At 39.0% G+C, this 21,623-nt stretch overlaps 1 protein-coding gene and 1 pseudogene across 1 annotated transcript; both read left to right on the top strand.

Annotated features, from left to right (window-relative positions):
* The first annotated feature begins 2,391 nt into the window (after nt 1-2,391).
* Reg3g (regenerating islet-derived 3 gamma) lies at nt 2,392-4,997 on the top strand. The gene is made up of 6 exons (NM_011260.2): nt 2,392-2,418; nt 2,699-2,779; nt 3,349-3,467; nt 3,653-3,790; nt 4,376-4,499; nt 4,714-4,997. Exons 2-6 carry the CDS (start codon nt 2,704-2,706, stop codon nt 4,779-4,781), a joined length of 525 nt encoding a protein of 174 aa, NP_035390.1. The 5' UTR covers nt 2,392-2,418; nt 2,699-2,703; the 3' UTR covers nt 4,782-4,997.
* Nucleotides 4,998-17,281: 12,284 nt separating this feature from the next.
* On the top strand, nt 17,282-20,642 carry Gm52853 (annotated as a pseudogene).
* The last annotated feature ends 981 nt before the right edge of the window (nt 20,643-21,623 follow it).

The raw sequence follows: 21,623 nt of genomic DNA, 5'->3' as shown, positions 1-21,623 counted from the left end.
ATTCTTTCTTTTCATTTATTGTATATTTCATACAGGTTCTTGAGAAAAATTAGCCTTTCAATTTCTTTGTAAATTTAGTTTTCAGCTTTCTTCTTCTCCCTATGTTCCCTTTAATTCAACAGTTTATGAAAAGTTTCATAGAAATCCAAAGAGAACTGCATGATTAATCTCCACATGCCTGTTTCTCAGCGATACCAGTGATCCTTTCATTGTCCCTTTGTTTCATCAAAACCCCCATCTTTGTCATTAATGCAGTAGACTATGTTAATATATGTTCTTTGAAATGTATATTACTTATAAGTATTGTATTAAGCTCAAGATGATAAAAGCATCTCAATTAATATGGTATCAATTTTCATGTCAACATGAAAATACATACATAACACCTTAACTTTGTCAAATGTTCATGTTTCACCAATAATCTCATAGTTTTTATTTTTTCATTGACTTTTTCCATATAAGAATCTAAATGTATATTACATAGTGGGATTCACATATATTTCCCTCAAATATTGAATATTTTGTTATATTATTTTCTTAATTAATTGTTTGAATTCACAGTTTTTTATTTTAGTGGTTGCATCTATTTTGATACAATATTAAATATATTAATATCTAACTTTCTGGAAATTAATATACAAACAATAATTACAATTTCTCAAATTACTTTCCTCTTAGAAATCTTTATATATTCAGTTATTCTCAAAGCATCAATATTATTCACATCATTAGTGTTTATAGCACTAGACATTTACAGGCAGAAGCCTGGCATATCTGCTCTCTATCCAGAAGTTGACTGAAACATATGCAGATACCCGTAGCCAAATATTAAGCAGAGGTCAGAGACCCATATGGAAGAGTTAGGGGAAGGGTGGAAGGCCTGGAAGGAGAAAGAAAATCCACAGGTACAATAATATGTCAACTAAACTGGAACTTTGGGAGCTCTCAGAGACTGAGCCACAACCCAAAGAGTATATCCAGGCTGGACAGAGGCCCCTGGTACATGTGTAGCAGAGGACTGATTTGTCTGGCCACCGTGGGAGAGGATGTGCCTAATCCTATAGGCACTTGATGTGCCAGGGTTGGGGATACCCTGGGAGACCCATCCTCTCAGAAGCAAAAGAAGGGGGAATGAGGGAGAGAGTCTGGGTGGAGAGGCACAGAGTGGGGCAGCATTTGGAATGCAAATAAATAAATAAATGCATAAATAAATAACAAAAAATACCAATTATATTTGAACATTTTTAAAGCATGTTGTAAAAATGTGCATATATTTTGAAAACCATATGTGTGTCAAATCATTTTAGCCTTGCTTTTTTTCAGGACAGCAATTAGTCTTCAGGGAGAAACCTAGTGTTTTAAAGTATTGAAACAATCAAGTTTGTTAACGTTAATTATATTGTTTGTTTGATGTAGTTCAAGGTCATTCTAATGTGAAACGTGAACTCCTTTCTGCCTGAACATGCATGGGTGATGGACACAAGTTAAAGACTCTGGATGGATTAATGCTAAAGCACACATCATTTAGGTACAATTTCCTTAACCTCATGAACACAAGTGTTGGTACCATTAAAATATCACGTACAGATTTAGCATAGTTATGAAAACTACGTCAAAGCCATTCTAAGGGATTTTAAAAGACCTCACAAATGTCTGATCAAAGTTTGAGAATAGGACACTGAATATCAAGTAAACAATTCAGAATTACAGTAAATCAAGGCCTTGTTTCTCAACTTTCCCACAGAGAGGCAGCAGGAAAGCAAGTCCATTCTACCACTGTTACTTGAAACCTCAGCTAAAATATTGACTCAAAAGATTATTATCAAGGTTCCTGTAAGTCTTGGTACAAAGTTCAGTTTTTCTCCTTTCTCACTTTCCTTTCTTTCAGCTAATTCACGACCATCAATTGTTATAATTCCCAACTTATCAAAAATCTAATCACTGATATAAATATTACAAAACAAAGAGCCAAGAAATATACATATGAATCTACAGTTATAAGGTCTTCTTTGCATTGTGACAAAAATACCCTGTTAATGTCTGATTTCTTCAGTAAACTCAAGGTTGCAATATTTTAAAAATGTTAGCACAGCATTATCTATAGCATAACTATTATTTCTATAAGTTTTCCGGAACATAGTATCTGGGAAAAGATGGGGAAAGTTCAAACTGCACCCATACCTGACAATTCAGCAGGGCTGCTAACAGGAAAGGGCCACATATGTAACAGTTTATAGTCTTTGGCAGGAAGAAACTCCCGCTTTTGATGGGAAACCCCTAGAGTCCATGCCAAGCACCACCTACCTCCCTGACTTGCATGAGCATTCTGCTTATTCACTTTGATGCCCCTCCCTCAAGTCCTACTATAAAAACAGTCATCTCTGTCCTGACACACCATCCTAGGGATCTGCAAGACAGGTAAGTAGGAACTTTGTAGGGGTTCAACCATCATACCACAGGAGAAGGTATGGGAGAATACCTATCCTCACAGAACAGAGAACTCTGAGAATCAGCACAGGCTACCTGGGGTGTTTCCAGGGGAAGGGAACAAAATGTATTCTTCTCATTCCAGAATCAAAGAAGGGGAGAATTAGTGTTGGCTGCAGAATTAGTCAAAGGAGACAGAAGAGACTGGTCTGCTCAACATGTTCTCTCTTCACCATATTCCCAACCATGACTGGTTTTTCCTTCCTTACAGACAAGATGCTTCCCCGTATAACCATCACCATCATGTCCTGGATGCTGCTCTCCTGCCTGATGCTCCTTTCTCAGGTGCAAGGTAAAGTTTTGAGTGTCCAGTGAGTGTCCCGTAAGTGTCCAGTAAAAAGGCAAAAGAAGGTTCTGGAGAGTCTCATGTGGTAATGATGAAGAGAGTCGTACATAAGACAACTGCCTGAAACAAAACCATCATCCTGCCACCTCTGAGTCACTAATGACATATGGGTATCATGGAAGCTCTTTCCTGAAATTCCTGAGTTTCCAATTTTGCTAGCAATTTTAGCTGATGACTTGAAGGAAAGTGTAGAAGTCAATAATGAACTGTTGAGATAAAGAAGGGCTGGATGGGCCAATTTAGAAATTGACAGCGCTAGAATTAGGGATCTACAAATCATATGAGAAGAGTGAAGCATGAAATTAAAAGAAGAAAATTTCCCATAAAGTAGGTCAATCTCAAGACCAAGATGACTCTTAGAGAGAAAGAGTATTCTGTATTCTGTATTCTGTGAAGTCTATTCTGACGCTATCTGTTCTGGACTTAATCTCAAACGCCAGGCCTCATCAACATTTGCTAAATTGACCTTTCTAGACATTACACCACACTCCTTTCTTTATCTCCTTCCACTCCAGGTGAAGTTGCCAAGAAAGATGCCCCATCTTCACGTAGCAGCTGCCCCAAGGGCTCCCGTGCCTATGGCTCCTATTGCTATGCCTTGTTTAGTGTATCTAAAAACTGGTATGATGCAGATGTGAGTACTTGAGGATGCAGAGGAGGGAAACAATGGGAGGTACCTGTAAGTCACAAAAGAAGTGGGCTCCAATTTCCACAGTTTCTTGAGAATCACAATGAACATTCAGTACCTCTATCATCTACATTTGTTTGCCATTATCTAATGAAGTTTCAGTCTGTCACTCATTCTGCCCCCTTACCTAGATGGCCTGCCAAAAGAGGCCCTCAGGACATCTTGTGTCTGTGCTCAGTGGCGCTGAAGCTTCCTTCCTGTCCTCCATGATCAAAAGCAGTGGTAACAGTGGCCAATATGTATGGATTGGGCTCCATGACCCGACACTGGTGAGATATCATCTCCTCCCATCTGATTTCTCTCTCATCAGTTCTGTTCCCAAGCTCATTTTCTGTGTTTCTATGAGAAAAACCTGAATTATAACTAGAGCTAATATTCTGAATTATAACTGGGGCAAAAGAAAGTTCCTAAGCTCTGTGGAAGTCCCTAGTCTTCAGATGACATCAATGTGACTGTGGTTAGCCTTTATGAAGTTCCTCAATGAGGGTTTGCAAATCTCTTTTGTGAGATTATAGGCATTTGTACCCATGATTTTGAGAGAACACAAAAGAGAGAATATCTGTATTTGTTCTTCACATTATCTATGTGGGCTTTGAAGATCAGAGAAATTTACAAAGGCATAACCTGTTATATTCTTTGAGGTCTATGTTATTTTTTTCTGGGTTTAATCAGCTTGTGATTATCACTGGGGATCTGGGAATAGGAGGGAGATGTTCAGGTTAAATTCTGGACAGCACCTGGAAGAATAGATCAATTCCATGATGTTGACCATTAAGCATCAGCTATTCCCAGTAAGGAATCATGCAAGCAGAGCTTCAGTGACTGCTCTCTTCTCATGGCTGCCCCAATTCTAGGGCTATGAACCCAACAGAGGTGGATGGGAGTGGAGCAATGCTGATGTGATGAATTACATCAACTGGGAGACGAATCCTTCCTCTTCCTCAGGCAATCACTGTGGTACCCTGTCAAGAGCCTCAGGTAAGACTAGGGCAGTCCTCTCTGAAAACCAGTGGTTTGGTTTTTTTTGTTTGTTTTTGTTTTTGTTTTTGTTTTTCTGTTTTCCATTCTCTATTTCTCTCTCTCTTTTTTATGTCTCTCCTTCCTTTGTTTCTCCTTTCTCCTGGAGTGAGACATTGGTAAAGGTGATACAATGATCCTAACATCTAGACCACTTACTCTTCTGTGTCTGCAGGATTTCTGAAGTGGAGAGAGAATTATTGTAACTTAGAGTTACCCTATGTCTGCAAATTCAAGGCCTAGAGTACAGAATTGACATCATGGGTTGATATATACCTAGCCACAAGCAAGATCCCAAATGTGAAGACAGATGAAAAAGGGAACATTCTCCCCACAATCGAAATCTGACCTCCTGATTTTCTCCTTCTCTGGCCCTTCCCTCCTCTCATTTGAGGAACTCTGTGTGCACTATGGCCTTAATTCTCAAAGCATAATATTAAAGTATATAACTCATGCTCATATAACTTGTGCTCTGGTCACTTGGTAAATGAACAAAATATATCAGTCAAAAGAAAGAGATAAGCAGAGATGAATTTTAATGGGGAAGGGAAAGACCTTTTCTTCATTAGTATAACTACAAGAAGAGTTTTCAAGGTCCTCTAAAGTATTCCTCATGTTGCTGTATGCAATTCTAATGAATCTACTGGGTCATGTACACAAAAAGGCATACATATGAAAGTAGAAGGGGAGTTATAGGAAGGAGGAAAGGGATCAGTAATAGTGGGCAGAAGATGAGAAGTGGGGACTGCATACAAATGCACACATGGCTTACATATGTGAAAGTATCATAAAGAGGAATATATGAGGTGTGTGTGTGTATGCATGTGTTTCAGTTATTATTAGTAGTAGTAGGAGGAGGAGGAGGAGGAGTTGTAATTATTATCATTATTAGTAGTAATTTAATCTTTTTTTACAGTCCAGTCGTTATCCCCTCCAGGTATGCCCTTTAACTGTTTCCTATCCTCCTCCTCTTCCTCCTCCCTCATCTCCAAGAGAATGCCCCCCATCCCCTGGCCCACCATACCTCCCCACTCCATGGGGCCTCAAGTCGCTTGAGCATTAGCCGCATCGTCTCTCACTGAGGTCAGACCAGGCAATCCTCTGCTGTATATGTGTTGGGAACTTCACATCAGCTAGTGTATGCTGCCTGGTTGGTGGCTCAGTGACTGAGAGATCTCAGGGGTCCAGGTCTGTTGAGACTGCTGGTCTTCCTATGGGGTCACTCTCCTCTTCAGCTTCTTATAAGAGTATCGGTTTAAATACAAGTACATTTGCAAAAAAGGAAAAGGGTGGAGAAAGATAAGCCACTGTATTATTAGAAAAAATACTGGAATGAATGTGTTCAGTTTAGCTGAGTCAAATTTCAAAAAACAGAACATTATTGAGGATTAAGAGAACCATTTGCAAACCTTAAATGTGCTCAGTTCTTTATTAGCTTGTGCCTGGGAAGAGAATGCAAATCAATGAGTCAATAACTTTCAGAACTGCAGTAGAAATAGAAAACTCCTCTTCAGATCTTTGACATATGGCAATGTTGCTTCTGCTAAATACACTGTAAGTTACTAATATAGTATTTCAAATTGATCTGACTTCATTTAGCTCATCAGATATCCTTGGTTTGTAGGACAAGGTTTGCTTTGAAGTAAGTACTATTTACTGTTTTCATGGTGTTACTTGTCACGATTGGCATCCTTAGAGCTTCAGAGACTATTAATTGCCCACTAATATATTCCAGGTGTATTTACCTAATGAATACATAAGGTTTTGCATCTTTACAAAGTGAACACATCTTAAGTTTGACTCTTTTAAGTTGGGGACAACTTGTACCTCAGCACTTTAACACCTTTTTGTTTGAGTATTTGATAGATCAACAGGCAGAATGTATGGAAGGAAATGATTGACTTGACCAGCACAATCAGTCAACTCTGCTTGACATCAAAAGAAAAACCCAAGACAGGTTTGGATTGTGGCACATACCTACATTCCTAGTGCTTAGAAGCCTGAGACAGGAGAGCTACTGTGAGTTCAAGGCTTATGTAGAGTATGTGGAGAATTATAAAGCTATCCTAGGTAACATGTAAGACCCAACAAAAGAAAGAATACCTTTGCCAGTTGAGAAGAATACATTCTTATCAAGTTCAAATGCAACAGTCTCCAAGAAAGGTCAAATTAAAAATACATTTGAAAATGGATAAATGATATAAAATATTTTATCAAATCTCAATGGAATTAAAATTCAAGCCAAAACTAGGATCATAATAGAGCAATCTCAGTAATTTTGAAGATGAAAGTGAACATTTCTAACTAATACATGGAAAAGGAAAGTCACAGAAGAGCTTAAAATAGTTTGAAAAGATGAATATACAATGCATTAAAGCAAAGTGTACTTCTAAGCCAGTGCTTAGAAACTAATGTAAAATAAATGCATGAACGAAGAGCTAAAATCTAGTCCCTATGACATAGTGGTTCTTCATAACTGTAATTTTGCTACTGTAATGAATTATGATATAAACATATGTGTTTTCTGATGGTCTTAGGTGATCCATGTAAAAGAATTGTTTGATACACAAGGGGTTTGCAACCCAGAGATTGAGAATCATTGTCAGTACAATCCAACCTAATTCTGAGGAAACAAAAGAAGTAAGCAATGAAATCATTAAAAATAAGCAGAGGAGAAAGAAGAATAAGACAAAAAATCACTGAAACAGAAAACATGAAATCAGTGGGAACTAATTAACAAAGTAGAAATAATCATTTTTTAAAAAATCTATAGAATTTATGAATCTGTAGCCATCCAACTAAAAATGAAGCAAACTATGAGTGATGTTACAAGTGGAAAATATATTGCTATGAAAATATATTTTCTGAAAATAAAAGATGGCAATAAAGTTAAAACACTGTCTAAAACATTGCTTCATAAAGTCTGAACTTTAGCTTGGTGATTCTTGGAATCAATAAGTCAAGTCTGTTAATAATAACTAATATAGCTGTCTAATTAAAGGCTAGAATATAAAAAGCCACATTTTATTGGGTAACATTACAAAAATATTTTGTATGAAGTTTCTGTTATAATTTTATTATCACAAGTAGATAGTAATATAAACCTATATTTCTTGCTCTAAAGGCTTTTTGTGATATGTTATTTCCATGCTGAAAATTGAATGCAGGGTGGTCTGTATGCTAGGCTTCCACTCTGAGGTACAACATTCTCTGAAAAATATTTTCTTTTTTTTATTGTGACTATCAGAAGAATTAAATAAACTACCAGTAGAGGGAGATTTGGACCAACACATAGTATAGTTCTAGGGAGTAAAAAGAAATAAGTTGTCGGTTTGCAAGAAAAGAAGGAATTGAAGAACATATATTAGGAAACTAGGTTTATTATATTTGTTTTCCTTCTGAGATGAAGATTGTAGTTCATCTCACAGAAATGAGTTGCAAATCTCGCAAGTGAAAGCATACACTATGTAAATGCAAAAGATGCTCCAAACTTTGAGCCCTAAGCTAGCTAGGGAATCAGGAATGTGTGTTGCAGAAGGCAGTTTCAAGAATAAGTGAAAAGTAGAATTTGAAGGTCCCTTACACTTACCACTTCATGTGATTTTATAGAAAATTTGTTTCCACCCTGCTACTAAGAAATGTTTTGGTGCTACTCATAGACTCTGTAAGATGATGCTGGCATATATTCTGCAATAACAGCCTAAATGTAAAGACAGGAGATTACACCCCTGCCCCATTTCTGAGACCTTGTGCCATGGCTATGACTATAGTAGGCTGATGGAATGTTGAATGCAGGGGAACACAATGATTCACAGTGAGACTTGGGGAGAGTCCCCTCAGTGGAAACAGTCACATTTCAATGATTGTTGCTCATATATAACTTAATAATAAAAGTGCTCAAAGTATGTAAGCTTACTTAAAATTTTAAGCTGAGAATTTTTCTTAGTTTGTTTGCTTTCTACTATTTGACTAGAGGCTTCAAGAAATCTTTGAAACATTATAAAGAGCCTCCAGGTTTTTCTTGCTTTGGTTTTAAAACTGTTTCAAGGTCAGCCCTGGTTGATTTGTTCTAACCAAGAGAACAGGAAAAAAAAAAGATAGATTTCCATGTTTATGACGAGGTCACAAGTATATATTCTGCTCACTATCTTCTCTTGCAAAAGACGGTATGCATCTGTCAATCAGTAACTGAAGTTGTCTCCTGACCTCCACATGCCTATGATAGATGTGCTTGTGCACACACACACACACACACACACACACACACACACACACACACACACACAGAGAGAGAGAGAGAGAGAGAGAGAGAGAGAGAGAGAGAGTTTCAGTGCCTTTGAGAGTGGCTATACCCTATTCAACCTTCAATTAAGACTGAATTCCTGAATTCCATAACAACACCTTGAGTACAAAATAAGATTATCTTGCCATAGATAATCCTGGCATTGTAATTCAGGGGATTTATGCCTGTCGTGAGAATGTTTGCCCCTACAAAGATAAAAAACATACTAGAATTTCTTAATATGATATAGGAGAATAATTATCTATTCAGAAAAATGGTTAATTTTTAGATAGGATGAACCTAACTGGTGTATTAGCTAGACAAGTCAATGCAGCAAGGCATTTTTAACCTTGAGTTAAACAGGATTGGATTGAAATCTACTTGGATTGTGAGATGATCACATGTTGTAGTAAAAAAATAGATTCTGGGCTTTGTTTTAGTTTTTTGATGCAGAGGTATATCTGTCTACAAATGGCTATCTTTGCCTATGGCATGTCTATTCATTTATTCTTGTTTTTCCATAAGGTATCCTAACTTGTTGGGTGGTAGTGGTGATGGTGGTGGTAGTGGTGATATTGTGTGTGTGTGTGTGTGTGTGTTGTTGTTGTTGTTGTTGTTGTTGTTGTTGTTGTTGTTGTTGTTGTAAGAGATAAGAGCACTTATTTAAGATGGTTTCTCAAGAATAAAATAAAAAGGATTTGTTCTAAAGTGTTAAAAGCCGTTCTTCACTTTAACCTAGATGTAAACAGAGACTGTCCCAAAACCAGATAATTACAGTTCATGTCAGGAAATTGGTATCACTGCATTGGGCGGTTTAAAAACAGAGCAGGACCTAGAGAAGTGGCTGAATGGTTAAGAGCATTTGCTGCTCTGGGAGAGGACCTGGCTTAGGTTTTTAGCACCCACATCAAGGGGTTCACAACTTCCTATGCGTTAATTTCTAGAGACCTGATGCCTCCTTCTAGCCCCTGAAGGCACTGGTACACACGGGGTAAACACAGAAATTCAGGGCACTTATATATCCATATAATAAAAGAAAACTGAAGGAAATAAGAAAGGAAGGGAAGAGGGGAGAGAGGGAGGAAGTATAATAGATTCTGAGATGTGTCATGGACTTATAAATTGCTATTCAGTGAGTCTCCTTTAAAGTGTGGATAAAGCAAGCATCTTTAAAAATTCTAACAGCCAGAAATATGTCAGAATAAACCTGCACATTAAAATTCAAGGACTTTGTTCCTTTTGAATATGACGTGGTGTTTCATGCTTATAATTTCAGCATCTGGGTGCTCAAGCTAGAGGTTGTTTGTTAAGTGTGAGGCCAACCTGATGGATGCAATGAGTTCATGTCTAATCTGGGCCACACAACAAGATTTGATCCCAAAACACAAAACAAAATAGAATTTTCACATTGGTCAATCCTGACCATCAAGAAGCAAAGAAACTGCTCTTCTTCAGCAACTCCTCAACTTGCTTCATTCATGCTGGGGACACCCTTGGACTATGCTCTATTGCTTTGGGTTCAGTCCCCAAGTTTCTCTGTCTTTGCTGCTCATTTCACTGTGGGCTCCTGGGTTCCACAGCATGTTTTTATGAGAATTTACCTTCTCTCTACACTGATTCTGCCAATGTTTGATTCCTTTGCTTGTTAATCCTTTCTCTGACCCATCTCCCTACTGAATTCCCACTAAGAGGCTCAGGAAAGAATCAGATTTCCTTTGTGTCTCTATAATTCCTCTTTGTAGGGAGGTAGAGGATTATGGGCATGAACAAAGGGGGTAGAGGTAACATATGATGTTACGCTGCTGATTATAAACAGGACTCACTAGAGAAAACCTAAGATTTCATTAAAGCACATAATAGCATACCATTAAAACAATGAAAAGTGACAGAGCATATGCTTGTGACTTGCAAAACTGCTAATTAAACACAATGTGTGCATGCTAGCAGCCTACTAAATGCAGTATGTCACTACTTAGATTCCTGGCTTCTTTTATACTCTTCCACCCCCATCAGCTGGGATCTGCAGACCATGTCCCATCTGTCTCTCCACCCAGCAGTGCCAGACCATCCTTAAGTGAAATTCAGGAAGGCTCACCAACACAAAGGAGCCCGAGATATTTTACCCCCGGGGATCTCAGCCACTTTCTAGGTCTCAGTTTGAAGTGGGAACAGCTGGCACAATACTTGTCCCAGCCCCAAGCTCACATCTCCCACAACAACAGAGCTCCAAATGAACTGTCCTCTGGTGGGGAAGCAGCAGTAATGGAAAGTGTTTCAAAGTCCACACAAGCTGTTTATTGTTCCTTAGATCTGAAAGCATCCATGTCCCACCTCCAAGTTTCTATGATGTTTGGAAACCACTCAGGTAGAAAACTGGTTGCTTTGTTAGAACAAAAGCCACTGGTACTTTGCTCTCTGGAGATTTTGCTACCCTGTCATTAACATTCTTCTCATTCCATTGTTCTCCTCCCACTACAAATACCTTCCCTTCAGATCCCCCCCCCCATTAAAACCAAAGCCATCTTGTATCTGAAATGCAGAGTTGAGTTTTGAAAGGAATTAGGGGAGCAGAGTAGAATAGGTGACATCATAAGTCTAAAAACAGTTCTAGGAATTCCAAAGGATCCAGAACTCTGGGGTATAGAGGCAGCGTGGGAACAGACCTTATAGGAAATAGCAGTTATCAAAGATCACTGCTCATAGACTGAGCTACGAATAGATGCCTTCTGAGAAACTATTTTCTTTTTTTTTTCCATTTTTTATTAGGTATTTAGCTCATTTACATTTCCAATGCTATACCAAAAGTCCCCCATACCCACCCACCCCCACTCCCCTGCCCACCCACACCCCCTTTTTGGCCCTGGTGTTCCCCTGTACTGGGGCATATAAAGTTTGCAAGTCCAATGGGCCTCTCTTTCCAGTGATGGCCAACTAGGCCATCTTTTGATATATATGCAGCTAGAGTCAAGAGCTCCGGGGTACTGGTTAGTTCATAATGTTGTTCCACCTATAGGGTTGCAGATCCCTTTAGCTCCTTGGCTACATTCTCTAGCTCCTCCATTGGGAGCCCTGTGATCCATCCATTAGCTGACTGTGAGCATCCACTTCTGTGTTTGCTAGGCCCCGGCATAGTCTCACAAGAGACAGCTACATCTGGGTCCTTTCAATAAAATCTTGCTAGTGTATGCAATGGTGTCAGCGTTTGGATGCTGATTATGGGGTGGATCCCTGGATATGGCAGTCTCTACATGGTCCATCCTTTCATCTCAGCTCCAAACTTACCTTCATGTGAGAAGCATTTATGGTTTACAAACTCTCCCTTCTAGCAGGTTCCATAATTCTACCTCAACATTTCCTTACCCTCAGAATGTGCCTTAAGGCCCAAACTGTGTTCAATCACAGAAGAGAAAACTCTTCTAACATTTAGTTTGTTCCTGGAGGAGTGGGCACAATATATATTTTTCCAATTAATATTCCTAAAGCAAATCAGTTCATTAGTAAAACCTTCACCTGGGCAGAGAGCAGTTACCATTGAGTTCCGCTTCTCCAGGTCCCTTGTCTGAAGTGTGCTTTTCACTTTGGAATGCATCTCCTCCCATCATAATGCTGTAGGCTTTGGAACCATCAGTCCTCAGCTAGTGTTTCTGCTTCAGAAACTTGTGCCAAAGTTCGGAGATGGATGAAAGTGTACAGATCTTGGGGTTTTATAGCCTGGTTCCAATTCCTGGTCCCTTGCACTGTGACACCTGCTGCTCTTTTCACCATACCTGCCCTAGCTGTGGCTCTGCCTACACCACAATGATGGACTGACCCACTACCTATCAGATTGAATGACTCCTTTGTCAATAAAGCTGTTTCTCATTAGTTATTTTCTCATATAAACAAGTTAAGGTCCCATAATTAAAAAAGACAGGTTCCTCTGTTTTTTACTTCAGAATATCATTGCTGTTAAAATGTAATAATGACCAAATTTATTGAAACTTGACCAGTTGCCTGCCATTTTATACATCCCTACAATGCATCAATGTATATAATCATCAAATAAAATTTACAAATATTGCCACCGCCTGGTGATATGCATGATGGGACACAAGGCACAGAAGAATTATATGGTTTAGTCACAGTTGTCAATATCATAGTCTCCAGTCTGACTCCAGATTATAAATGACAAATGTAAAAGATTAAGTATCACCTTTATACATCCTTCTATATTTAATAGTGCTAGCAGGTAAACTACATAAGAAAGAGAATCCAGGAACATCAACTTCTCGTGGTTTTTTTCTGTTTGTTTTATGAAAATGCAGATTTTAAATTCCAATGACAAATGTTAGCATTGCTTGTTATGGCTGGAGGGAGGCCTCACAGGCGTTCTTAAAATCAGTTCAATTTATTTCTTCATCTACTGAAAATCTATGCTGCCTTAAAAGTTTATAAGGGAAATATATCTTTCTTTCTATAAACAGTGAATGCAATCATATTCTTTAGTTGCCAAAGGACACTGAATGCATGCATCTGGTCTGTTTGTAACAATGACAGGTTTATCTCACTAAAGTAAAGAAGTAATTATATTTCCTTAATAAAAAACGTTATCCTTTGACTTACGTGCAAAGACATATCATAGCATGATGCACACACAAACTCATACACAATTAAAATCAATTTATAAGTGTTTAATTATTACCAAAACTATGTTGCAATACCCTTTAAGAATATAAGTTTTACTTTGAGCTTTCAAATGACTTTTCTTTTTTTTTTTTTTTTTTTTTCCATTTTTTATTAGGTATTTAACTCATTTACATTTCCAATGCTATACCAAAAGTCCCCCATATCCACCCACCCCCACTCCCCTGCCCACCCACTCCCCCTTTTTGGCCCTGGTATTCCCCTGTACTGGGGCATATAAAGTTTGCAAGTCCAATGGGCCTCTCTTTCCAGTGATGGCCGACTAGGCCATCTTTTGATATATATGCAGCTAGAGTCAAGAGCTCCGGGGTACTGGTTAGCTCATAATGTTGTTCCACCTATAGGGTTGCAGATCCCTTTAGCTCCTTGGCTACTTTCTCTAGCTCCTCCATTGGGAGCCCTATGATCCATCCATTAGCTGACTGTGAGCATCCACTTCTGTGTTTGCTGGGCCCCGGCATAGTCTCACAAGAGACAGCTACATCTGCGTCCTTTCAATAAAATCTTGCTAGTGTATGCAATGGTGTCAGCGTTTGGATGCTGATTATGGGGTGGATCCCTGGCTATGGCAGTCTCTACATGGTCCATCCTTTCATCTCAGCTCCAAACTCCGTCTCTGTAACTCCTTCCATGGGTGTTTTGTTCCCAAATCTAAGGAGGGGCATAGTGTCCACACTTCAGTCTTCATTCTCCTTGAGTTTCATGTGTTTAGCAAATTATATCTTATATCTTGGGTATCCTAGGTTTGGGGCTAATATCCACTTATCAGTGAATACATATTGTGTGAGTTTCTTTGTGAATGTGTTACCTCACTCAGGATGATGCCCTCCAGGTCCATCCATTTGGCTAGGAATTTCATAAATTCATTCTTTTTAATAGCTGAGTAGTACTCCATTGTGTAGATGTACCACATTTTCTGTATCCATTCCTCTGTTGAGGGGCATCTAGGTTCTTTCCAGCTTCTGGCTATTATAAATAAGGCTGCTATGAACATAGTGGAGCATGTGTCCTTCTTACCTGTTGGGGCATCTTCTGGATATATGCCCAGGAGAGGTATTGCTGGATCCTCCGGTAGTACTATGTCCAGTTTTCTGAGGAACCGCCAGACTGATTTCCAGAGTGGTTGTACAAGCCTGCACTCCCACCAACAATGGAGGAGTGTTCCTCTTTCTCCACATCCTCGCCAGCATCTGCTGTCACCTGAATTTTTGATCTTAGCCATTCTGACTGGTGTGAGGTGGAATCTCAGGGTTGTTTTGATTTGCATTTCCCTGATGATTAAGGATGTTGAACATTTTTTCAAGTGCTTCTCTGCCATTCGGTATTCCTCAGGTGAGAATTCTTTGTTCAGTTCTGAGCCCCATTTTTTAATGGGGTTATTTGATTTTCTGAAGTCCACCTTCTTGAGTTCTTTATATATGTTGGATATTAGTCCCCTATCTGATTTAGGATAGGTAAAGATCCTTTCCCAATCTGTTGGTGGTCTTTTTGTCTTATTGACGGTGTCTTTTGCCTTGCAGAAACTTTGGAGTTTCATTAGGTCCCATTTGTCGATTCTCGATCTTACAGCACAAGCCATTGCTGTTCTGTTCAGGAATTTTTCCCCTGTGCCCATAGACTTTTCAAGTATAAAACATCTACCATTTCAAAATATATAATAAAATGCTTTTGTGGGGAATTATTTTTTAACCTTACAGATCTTTCACCTATATATTATGGCTTCTGATTTTTTTTCATGGATTTCTGTGTTCCTGTGTGTGTGTATATTTGTGTGTGTGTATTTGTGTGTGTGTGTATGTGTGTGTGTGAGTGTGTGTGTGTGTGTGTGTGTGTGTGTGTGTGTGTGCATTTCTATGTGTTATTTGTGCTGCTTATTTGGCTGTTCATTTTTTATTCTATTTTTTTCTTTTTGTTGAGTTTGCTTTTTCAGGTTTGTTTGTTTGTTTAACTTATCTGAATTTATCTCATTTCATTTCATTTTCCACTTTATTTTCTTAATTCATTTTACATCTCAATCATTGTTTCCCCCTTTCTTGTCCCCCCTCTCACAGTACCTTCCCTTCTCCCCTTCTGTTCTGAGTGCATGGGTATCCCCCTACCCTGACTCATCAAGTCTATGCAAGGCTAGGTGCTTCTTCTCCCACTGCAGCCAGACAAGATAGATGAGAAAGGAGAACCTATTTCACAGACAAGCAACAGCTTTAGGGATAGCTCTTGCTCCTGGAATATTTCTACTTCAAGACTCAGCTATACCACTTCTAGGCATATAGCCAAAAGATACCCCACCATACCACAGGGATACTTCCTCAACTATGTTCATAGCAGCTTTATTCATAATAGCCAGAAACTGAAAACAACCCAGACGTCCCTCAACTGAATAATGGATACAGAAAATGTAATACAACTACACAATGTAATACTATTCAGCTATTAACAACAAAGACATCATGAATTTTGCAGGTAAATTAATGGGACTTGAGAATATCATTCTGAGTGAGGTAACCCAGACACAAAATGACATGCATGGTACATACTCACTTATAACTATATATTATTCATAAAGTAAAATAGATCCATGTTACACTCTATAAACTCAAAGAAGCTAAACAAGAAGGAACAAGCAGGACTGCTTGAGTTCCACTTAGAAAGGGAGAAAACAGACATAGAGTGTAGATAGAGGGTGTGAACTGAGTAGGAGAGAGGAAGGGAAGAGGAATGGGAGATGTTCAGAATCAGATGTGGAGAGAGAGACATGGAAGATGGCCAGATGGCCATGAGAATGAATGGCAATCTGCTGCTGATGCGGATTGGGGGTGAGGGGTATCTCAAGGACATGCCAGAGACCTAGGATATGGGAGAATCTCAAGAATCAATGGGAGTGATTGCAGCTGAGAATGACATCAGTGGGTATTGGGAACCAATAAAGCACACATCCTGTAGCCAAGCAGGACCACCAGTGGAACAATAGGGACACCAACCCACCCACAAAACTTTCAGCCCCAAATGTATCTTGCCTACAAGAATGCAGGGATGGGGAATGGAACAGGGGCTGAGGGAATGGCTAAGCAATAACCAGCCCAACTGGAGACCCATTCCATAGGTGATAACCAGTCCATGACACTATTAATGAGATTCGGTTATGCTTGTAGACAGGAGCCTAGCATGGCTTTCCTCTGAGAGATTCCATCTAGCACCTGAGTCAGGTGCAGAGACCCACAGCTAAACATTGGCTCAGGGTCACTTATTTTATCATTTTCTTTCTAGATGCTTGTTTGTTTTCTAAGGAGAGAAGGAAAAGGTGTTGATTTGGTGGGTATGGAAATGAGGGAGGATCTTAAAGGATTTGGGGAAAGGGAAACCATAATCAGAATATATTGTATGAAAAAAATCTATTTGCAATTAAAAAGATGTTGGTATCTAACAAACTTTGAAATATTTAAATGAGACAGATTTAAAATGAAAAACACATGGCATATTTCTCATATAAATATCTTTATAGACTCGATAATTATACGTCCATTAAGATGGCTGCGATTTCTGCTTATTGAGTCATTCAACTAAATTCTATGTGCAAGATAAGGCATATGAGGATTTTTCTGAAGTTGTACTTCACAGCCCTTTAAGATTAATCTCATTATACACAGAATATAAAAGGTGTCTTCTCAATTCATTCAACAAGGGTCTCAGTTTATTTCAGGTCACTTCCCTCAAATTTCCTCTGTAAAACTTTGAGATATGCTGACCTGTATCTTGAATATTCTTTGTTACTTTTTCCAAAATGAGTCAATTTCTTGAAAAACCACCAATACAGATGAGGGTATTTCAATAACTGCAACTAATGTTGAACAATGTTGGGCCTCTGCCAATCTCAAGTTCTTGATTTCTTCCTTTGCCATTGAGATTCAGAAATCTTAATTAGGCCTTATTTCCATTTTACATGGATTATTGTCAGGGATGTGAATAATACTCTGTTTGAGAAGGATGGACTAGAGTAAAAAGGAGAAGAAAAACTGCTAGAAGACCAAAGAAATTCTTACATGCTCTCTCCAGGTATCCTGGAACATGCTTCTAACTTGGTCTTTTTTGCTTCAAAGACAAGTTCTAGCATACTGAGCATACACCTTTATTACATTCTGTCTGTACTATTCTAAGCACTATAATAAGTTACTTTTCTAAGCACCTCATAAAAGCATCCTATAACACCCTCTTCAAAGCCAGATGAAAGATGTGCTGGTAGGAATGTGTTTGCTAGATGAAACGGTGATCAGGGACGTTTCATTTCTATTGGGCTGATGTCTACATATAGAATTTTGGGGTGATATTCTCAGCTACTTTGTAGCTGACACTTTTAGGCACAACCACATTGCTTTGCAATTCAGTTGCACTGATATTCCATTCACCACCAGCCATGTGAAAGGATTCCAGTTGCTCCACATTCTGCCAGAGTCTATTATGTTATTATCTATTTTCTGACTACAAGCATACTAATATGTATATAATATAATATCACATATATTTCCCAATGACCGACATATCAGGCATTTTCTATTCACAGTATACAGGCTGTCTCTGTACCTACTTAAGAAAAACAAAAAATTAGTAATATTAAATTTTATAATCAAATGTTGAGTAAGATATATAGTGGTTATAGACATACATACCAGACAGATGACACATATGTAAGTATAAACCTTTTATATAAATTCCTTATCAGAATTTAAAATGCTTTCTTCTTTGCTGAGTCAGCTTTTTACTTTACTAATTCATCTAAGGTACCAAATTATTAGATGTTGATAGAGTCTTGGGTATCTAGATATACACACATATCTGGTCTTACTGTGTTATCGATAGTATTACAAGGCACAACTGTCCCATCCCAGGTCATAGCGAGTTAGCCATTTACTTTAACAAATCATTTCTATTTATGTGGATGTTTGTGCCCATATTTAAGTATCTGCACAATAATTCAGGTGCCCATAAAAGCTTGAGGTATCAGATCTGTTAGAACCAGAATTAGAGGAGATTGTGAGCTGCCCAACAAGGCTGCTGGGAACTGAACTGTCCTCTGGAAGAGCAGCAAATGCTGTTAACTTGAGCCATTTCTCTCTCTCTCTCTCTCTCTCTCTCTCTCTCTCTCTCTCTCTCTCTCTCTCATTGGTTATATTCCCTATCCCATCCCCTTCCTCCTGCTTCTATGAGGGTGTTCCCTTACCCACCCACCTACTCCCTCCTCACCACTCTTTTTTCTAAGAAGTCCATCCTTTTAGCTTTCAGTCTATGTCTATGAAAAATGATAGCTGATTCCCATGTGCAAACTAAAAATCAAGACTGAATTCATTATTTCTTACATGAGCTGCTGAACTGTTTCCAGACAATTTGCTGATGCTGATGGATAGTCTTCACCACTGCTTTCCCACAGAATGCTGGTAAAAGACACAACATAAATGACCAATTATTTCACAACCCTGGTTTCATGACTTTGTTTTTTGCGGAGCCTAATCACTGGTTTTCACATCTTTAATTGCAGTAACTTTATAGGAAATATGGAAATGTAGATTGGAAAGTCCTCCAACAAAATTACTCACTATCAGCATTGGTCTGGCTATTCTAGATCAATATTGCTATAGCAACTTTGATTCTCATTAGGGAGTTTATGATCCAACTGTCAATTTCTGTAAAAGGAATAAGTTTATGGAACTCTTGGTATATCAGTTGGGTAATTTACACAGTCCACTCTTTGCCTGCCCTTCTGGTCTATATACAGACATCTTACTATATTTTTATCTCTAGAACTTTTGTGGCTTTTGATTTATGTGATTTCTGCTTAATTTTCAACTTGAATTTTTTAGGATTTTGTTTACATTTCCTCCTCTCCTCCTTTTTCTCCAATTCTGCCCATGTTCCTCCGTACCTTTTCAAATTCATCATTCCTTCAATTATCAATGTTGCTTATACACACAGGTATATAATTGTGTGTGTGTGTGTGTGTGTGTTCACAATCTGCTGAGTTCATTTAGTGTTCATTGTATATGTATTTATAAGAGATGAACACTTAGATATGGATAATCTATAGGGAATATCGTGTTCTTCAGGGAGAAGCTACTGATTTATGCTTCTTTTGAAACTCATTCCTAAACATTTTATCATCTAAATGTATTAATAAATAGAATTCCTTAACAGTTTCAGTTCAGTTGGGGTGGGGTCAGAAAGTGAACCCCGAAGAACTTGAAGAGTCCTACTCTCACTGGCCTAGTTACTGTTACAACCCATGAGGAACCTCAGGCCTGGGCATTGTTCCCATCACCACCACAGCTATGAGCAGTGAGGCTGAGATCCAGCAGCCACCCACTGGCCCCACCCCAACCCTCACCCTTACAGCCACCAACACAATGCCAGGCTCCAGAGGTCCCAGCTCAAGTAAGGGGTCTCTGGCTCCTTCACATTGGAGGTATTCACTGGCAGAGATAAAAAGGCCATCACAAGGTAGGTTTTGGGAACAGAAATGGCTCAATGTAAGGAATGGATATGGTTTCACTAACAGGAATGATACCATGGAAGACAGTTTTACACCAGACTGCCACAAAGATGAATAACCCAGCAAGTATCTTTCCAGTGTACAAAGTAGAGAAACTATTGAGTTTGAGGTTGTTGAAGGAGGAAAGGGTGCAGAGGCAGCAACCTTTAGAAGCTTTGGTAGAATTCCAGTTCAAGGCAGTAAATATTCAGCAGACCTTAACAATTATAAACCATCCTTGTCTTAGGAGTCTTTCATGAAATTACCAACAAAACTACCAGAATGGTGAGAGTTGGGAAAAGAACAAGGGATCAGATAGCGTTACTGAAGGCCAGGCCCCATAGCAGTTGAAAGATCTTACTACATGGGCATTGACCACAATACTGGGACCCTGCACTGCAATGAGAAATAATGATGGTGCTGCCAACCAGGATGCAGGAGAGGAAGGTAGACAAGTAAGTCAGAATATGTGTCAGGGGTACAGATCATGCACGAATCTGCTTCTTCCGGGCCAAAGACACCCTTGAAGGGACAGCAATGAAAAGGACAGGACATCAAAAAGAGGAGACCCAAGGTCAGCAGGCAACACAATGTCTATGTCACTACAGCATTAATTACTACACAGATGCCCAGAGAACCCTAATGAAAGAGACAAAAATATCCTATGTATCTGCTGAAAATGTCTTATTTCCCGAGGCTGTACAGGGCAGCTTGACTTGCTTGTCATCTCTACCGTCATCTTGTTTGCTCATTCAACTTGAAGAAATGAATCCGAATTTCCAGCAACAAAAATTAAACAAATTGTGGAGCTGAAAGCATTAAGTGCTTGCTTTGTGCTGTCAATCAGATACACTAAAGCATCTGTATTATCTATTCAGCATTGGGCTTTACTATGTTTACCTAAAGATGTTTCTCTTTGTTAATGACAAGCATGAGAATTTGTTAGTTGGTTTGTTTTTTAAATAGCCTAGATTTTTTCTCAATAAACCTTTAATGGTTTTTGCTCAGGGGCAGCCCAGGCAGGGTCATCATTCTTCTTGGTTCTCCTTGAGGCAGCAGAGGGGGAGGAGCACCAGCAGAGGTTAAGACTTTTGTCTTACAAGATATTTAGGGTTGCTGTATAATAATTAAATGTTTACTTTTTTCCATTTTTATTAGGTATTTTCTTCATTTACATTTCAAATGCCATCCTGAAAGTCTCCCATACTCTCCTCCCACACCCCCCTCCCCTACCCACCCACTCCCACTTCTTGGCCCTGGCGTTCCCCTGTACTGGGGCATATAAAGTTTGCAAGACCAAGGGGCCTCTCTTCCCAATGATGGCCGACGAGGCCATCTGCTACATAAGCAGTTTGAGACACAAGCTCTGGGGGTAGTGGTTAGTTCATATTGTTCCACCTATAGAGTTGCAGACCCCTTTAGCTCCTTGGGTACTTTCTCTAGCTCCTCCATTGGGGGCCATGTGTTTCATCCAATAACTGACTGTGAGCATCCACTTCTGTGTTTGCCAGGCACTGGCATAGCCCCACAAGAGAGAGCTATATCAGGGTCCTTTCAGCAAAATCTTGCTGGCATATGCAATGGTGTCTGCATTTGGTGGCTGATT

This window comes from Mus musculus, chromosome 6, assembly GCF_000001635.26.
Source record: "Mus musculus strain C57BL/6J chromosome 6, GRCm38.p6 C57BL/6J".
NCBI classification, from domain to species: Eukaryota; Metazoa; Chordata; class Mammalia; order Rodentia; family Muridae; genus Mus; species Mus musculus.
Note: the sequence above shows the minus strand (reverse complement) of the source record. Positions and strands in the feature narration are given on the sequence as shown.

Coding starts and splice junctions, on each gene's coding strand:
- Reg3g (NM_011260.2), top strand. CDS start 2,704: ATGCTTCCCCGTATAACCATCACCATCATGTCCTGGATGCTGCTCTCC. Junction 3,468..3,652: donor AAAACTGGTATGATGCAGAT/GTGAGTACTTGA, acceptor CCCCTTACCTAG/ATGGCCTGCCAAAAGAGGCC. Junction 4,500..4,713: donor TACCCTGTCAAGAGCCTCAG/GTAAGACTAGGG, acceptor CTGTGTCTGCAG/GATTTCTGAAGTGGAGAGAG.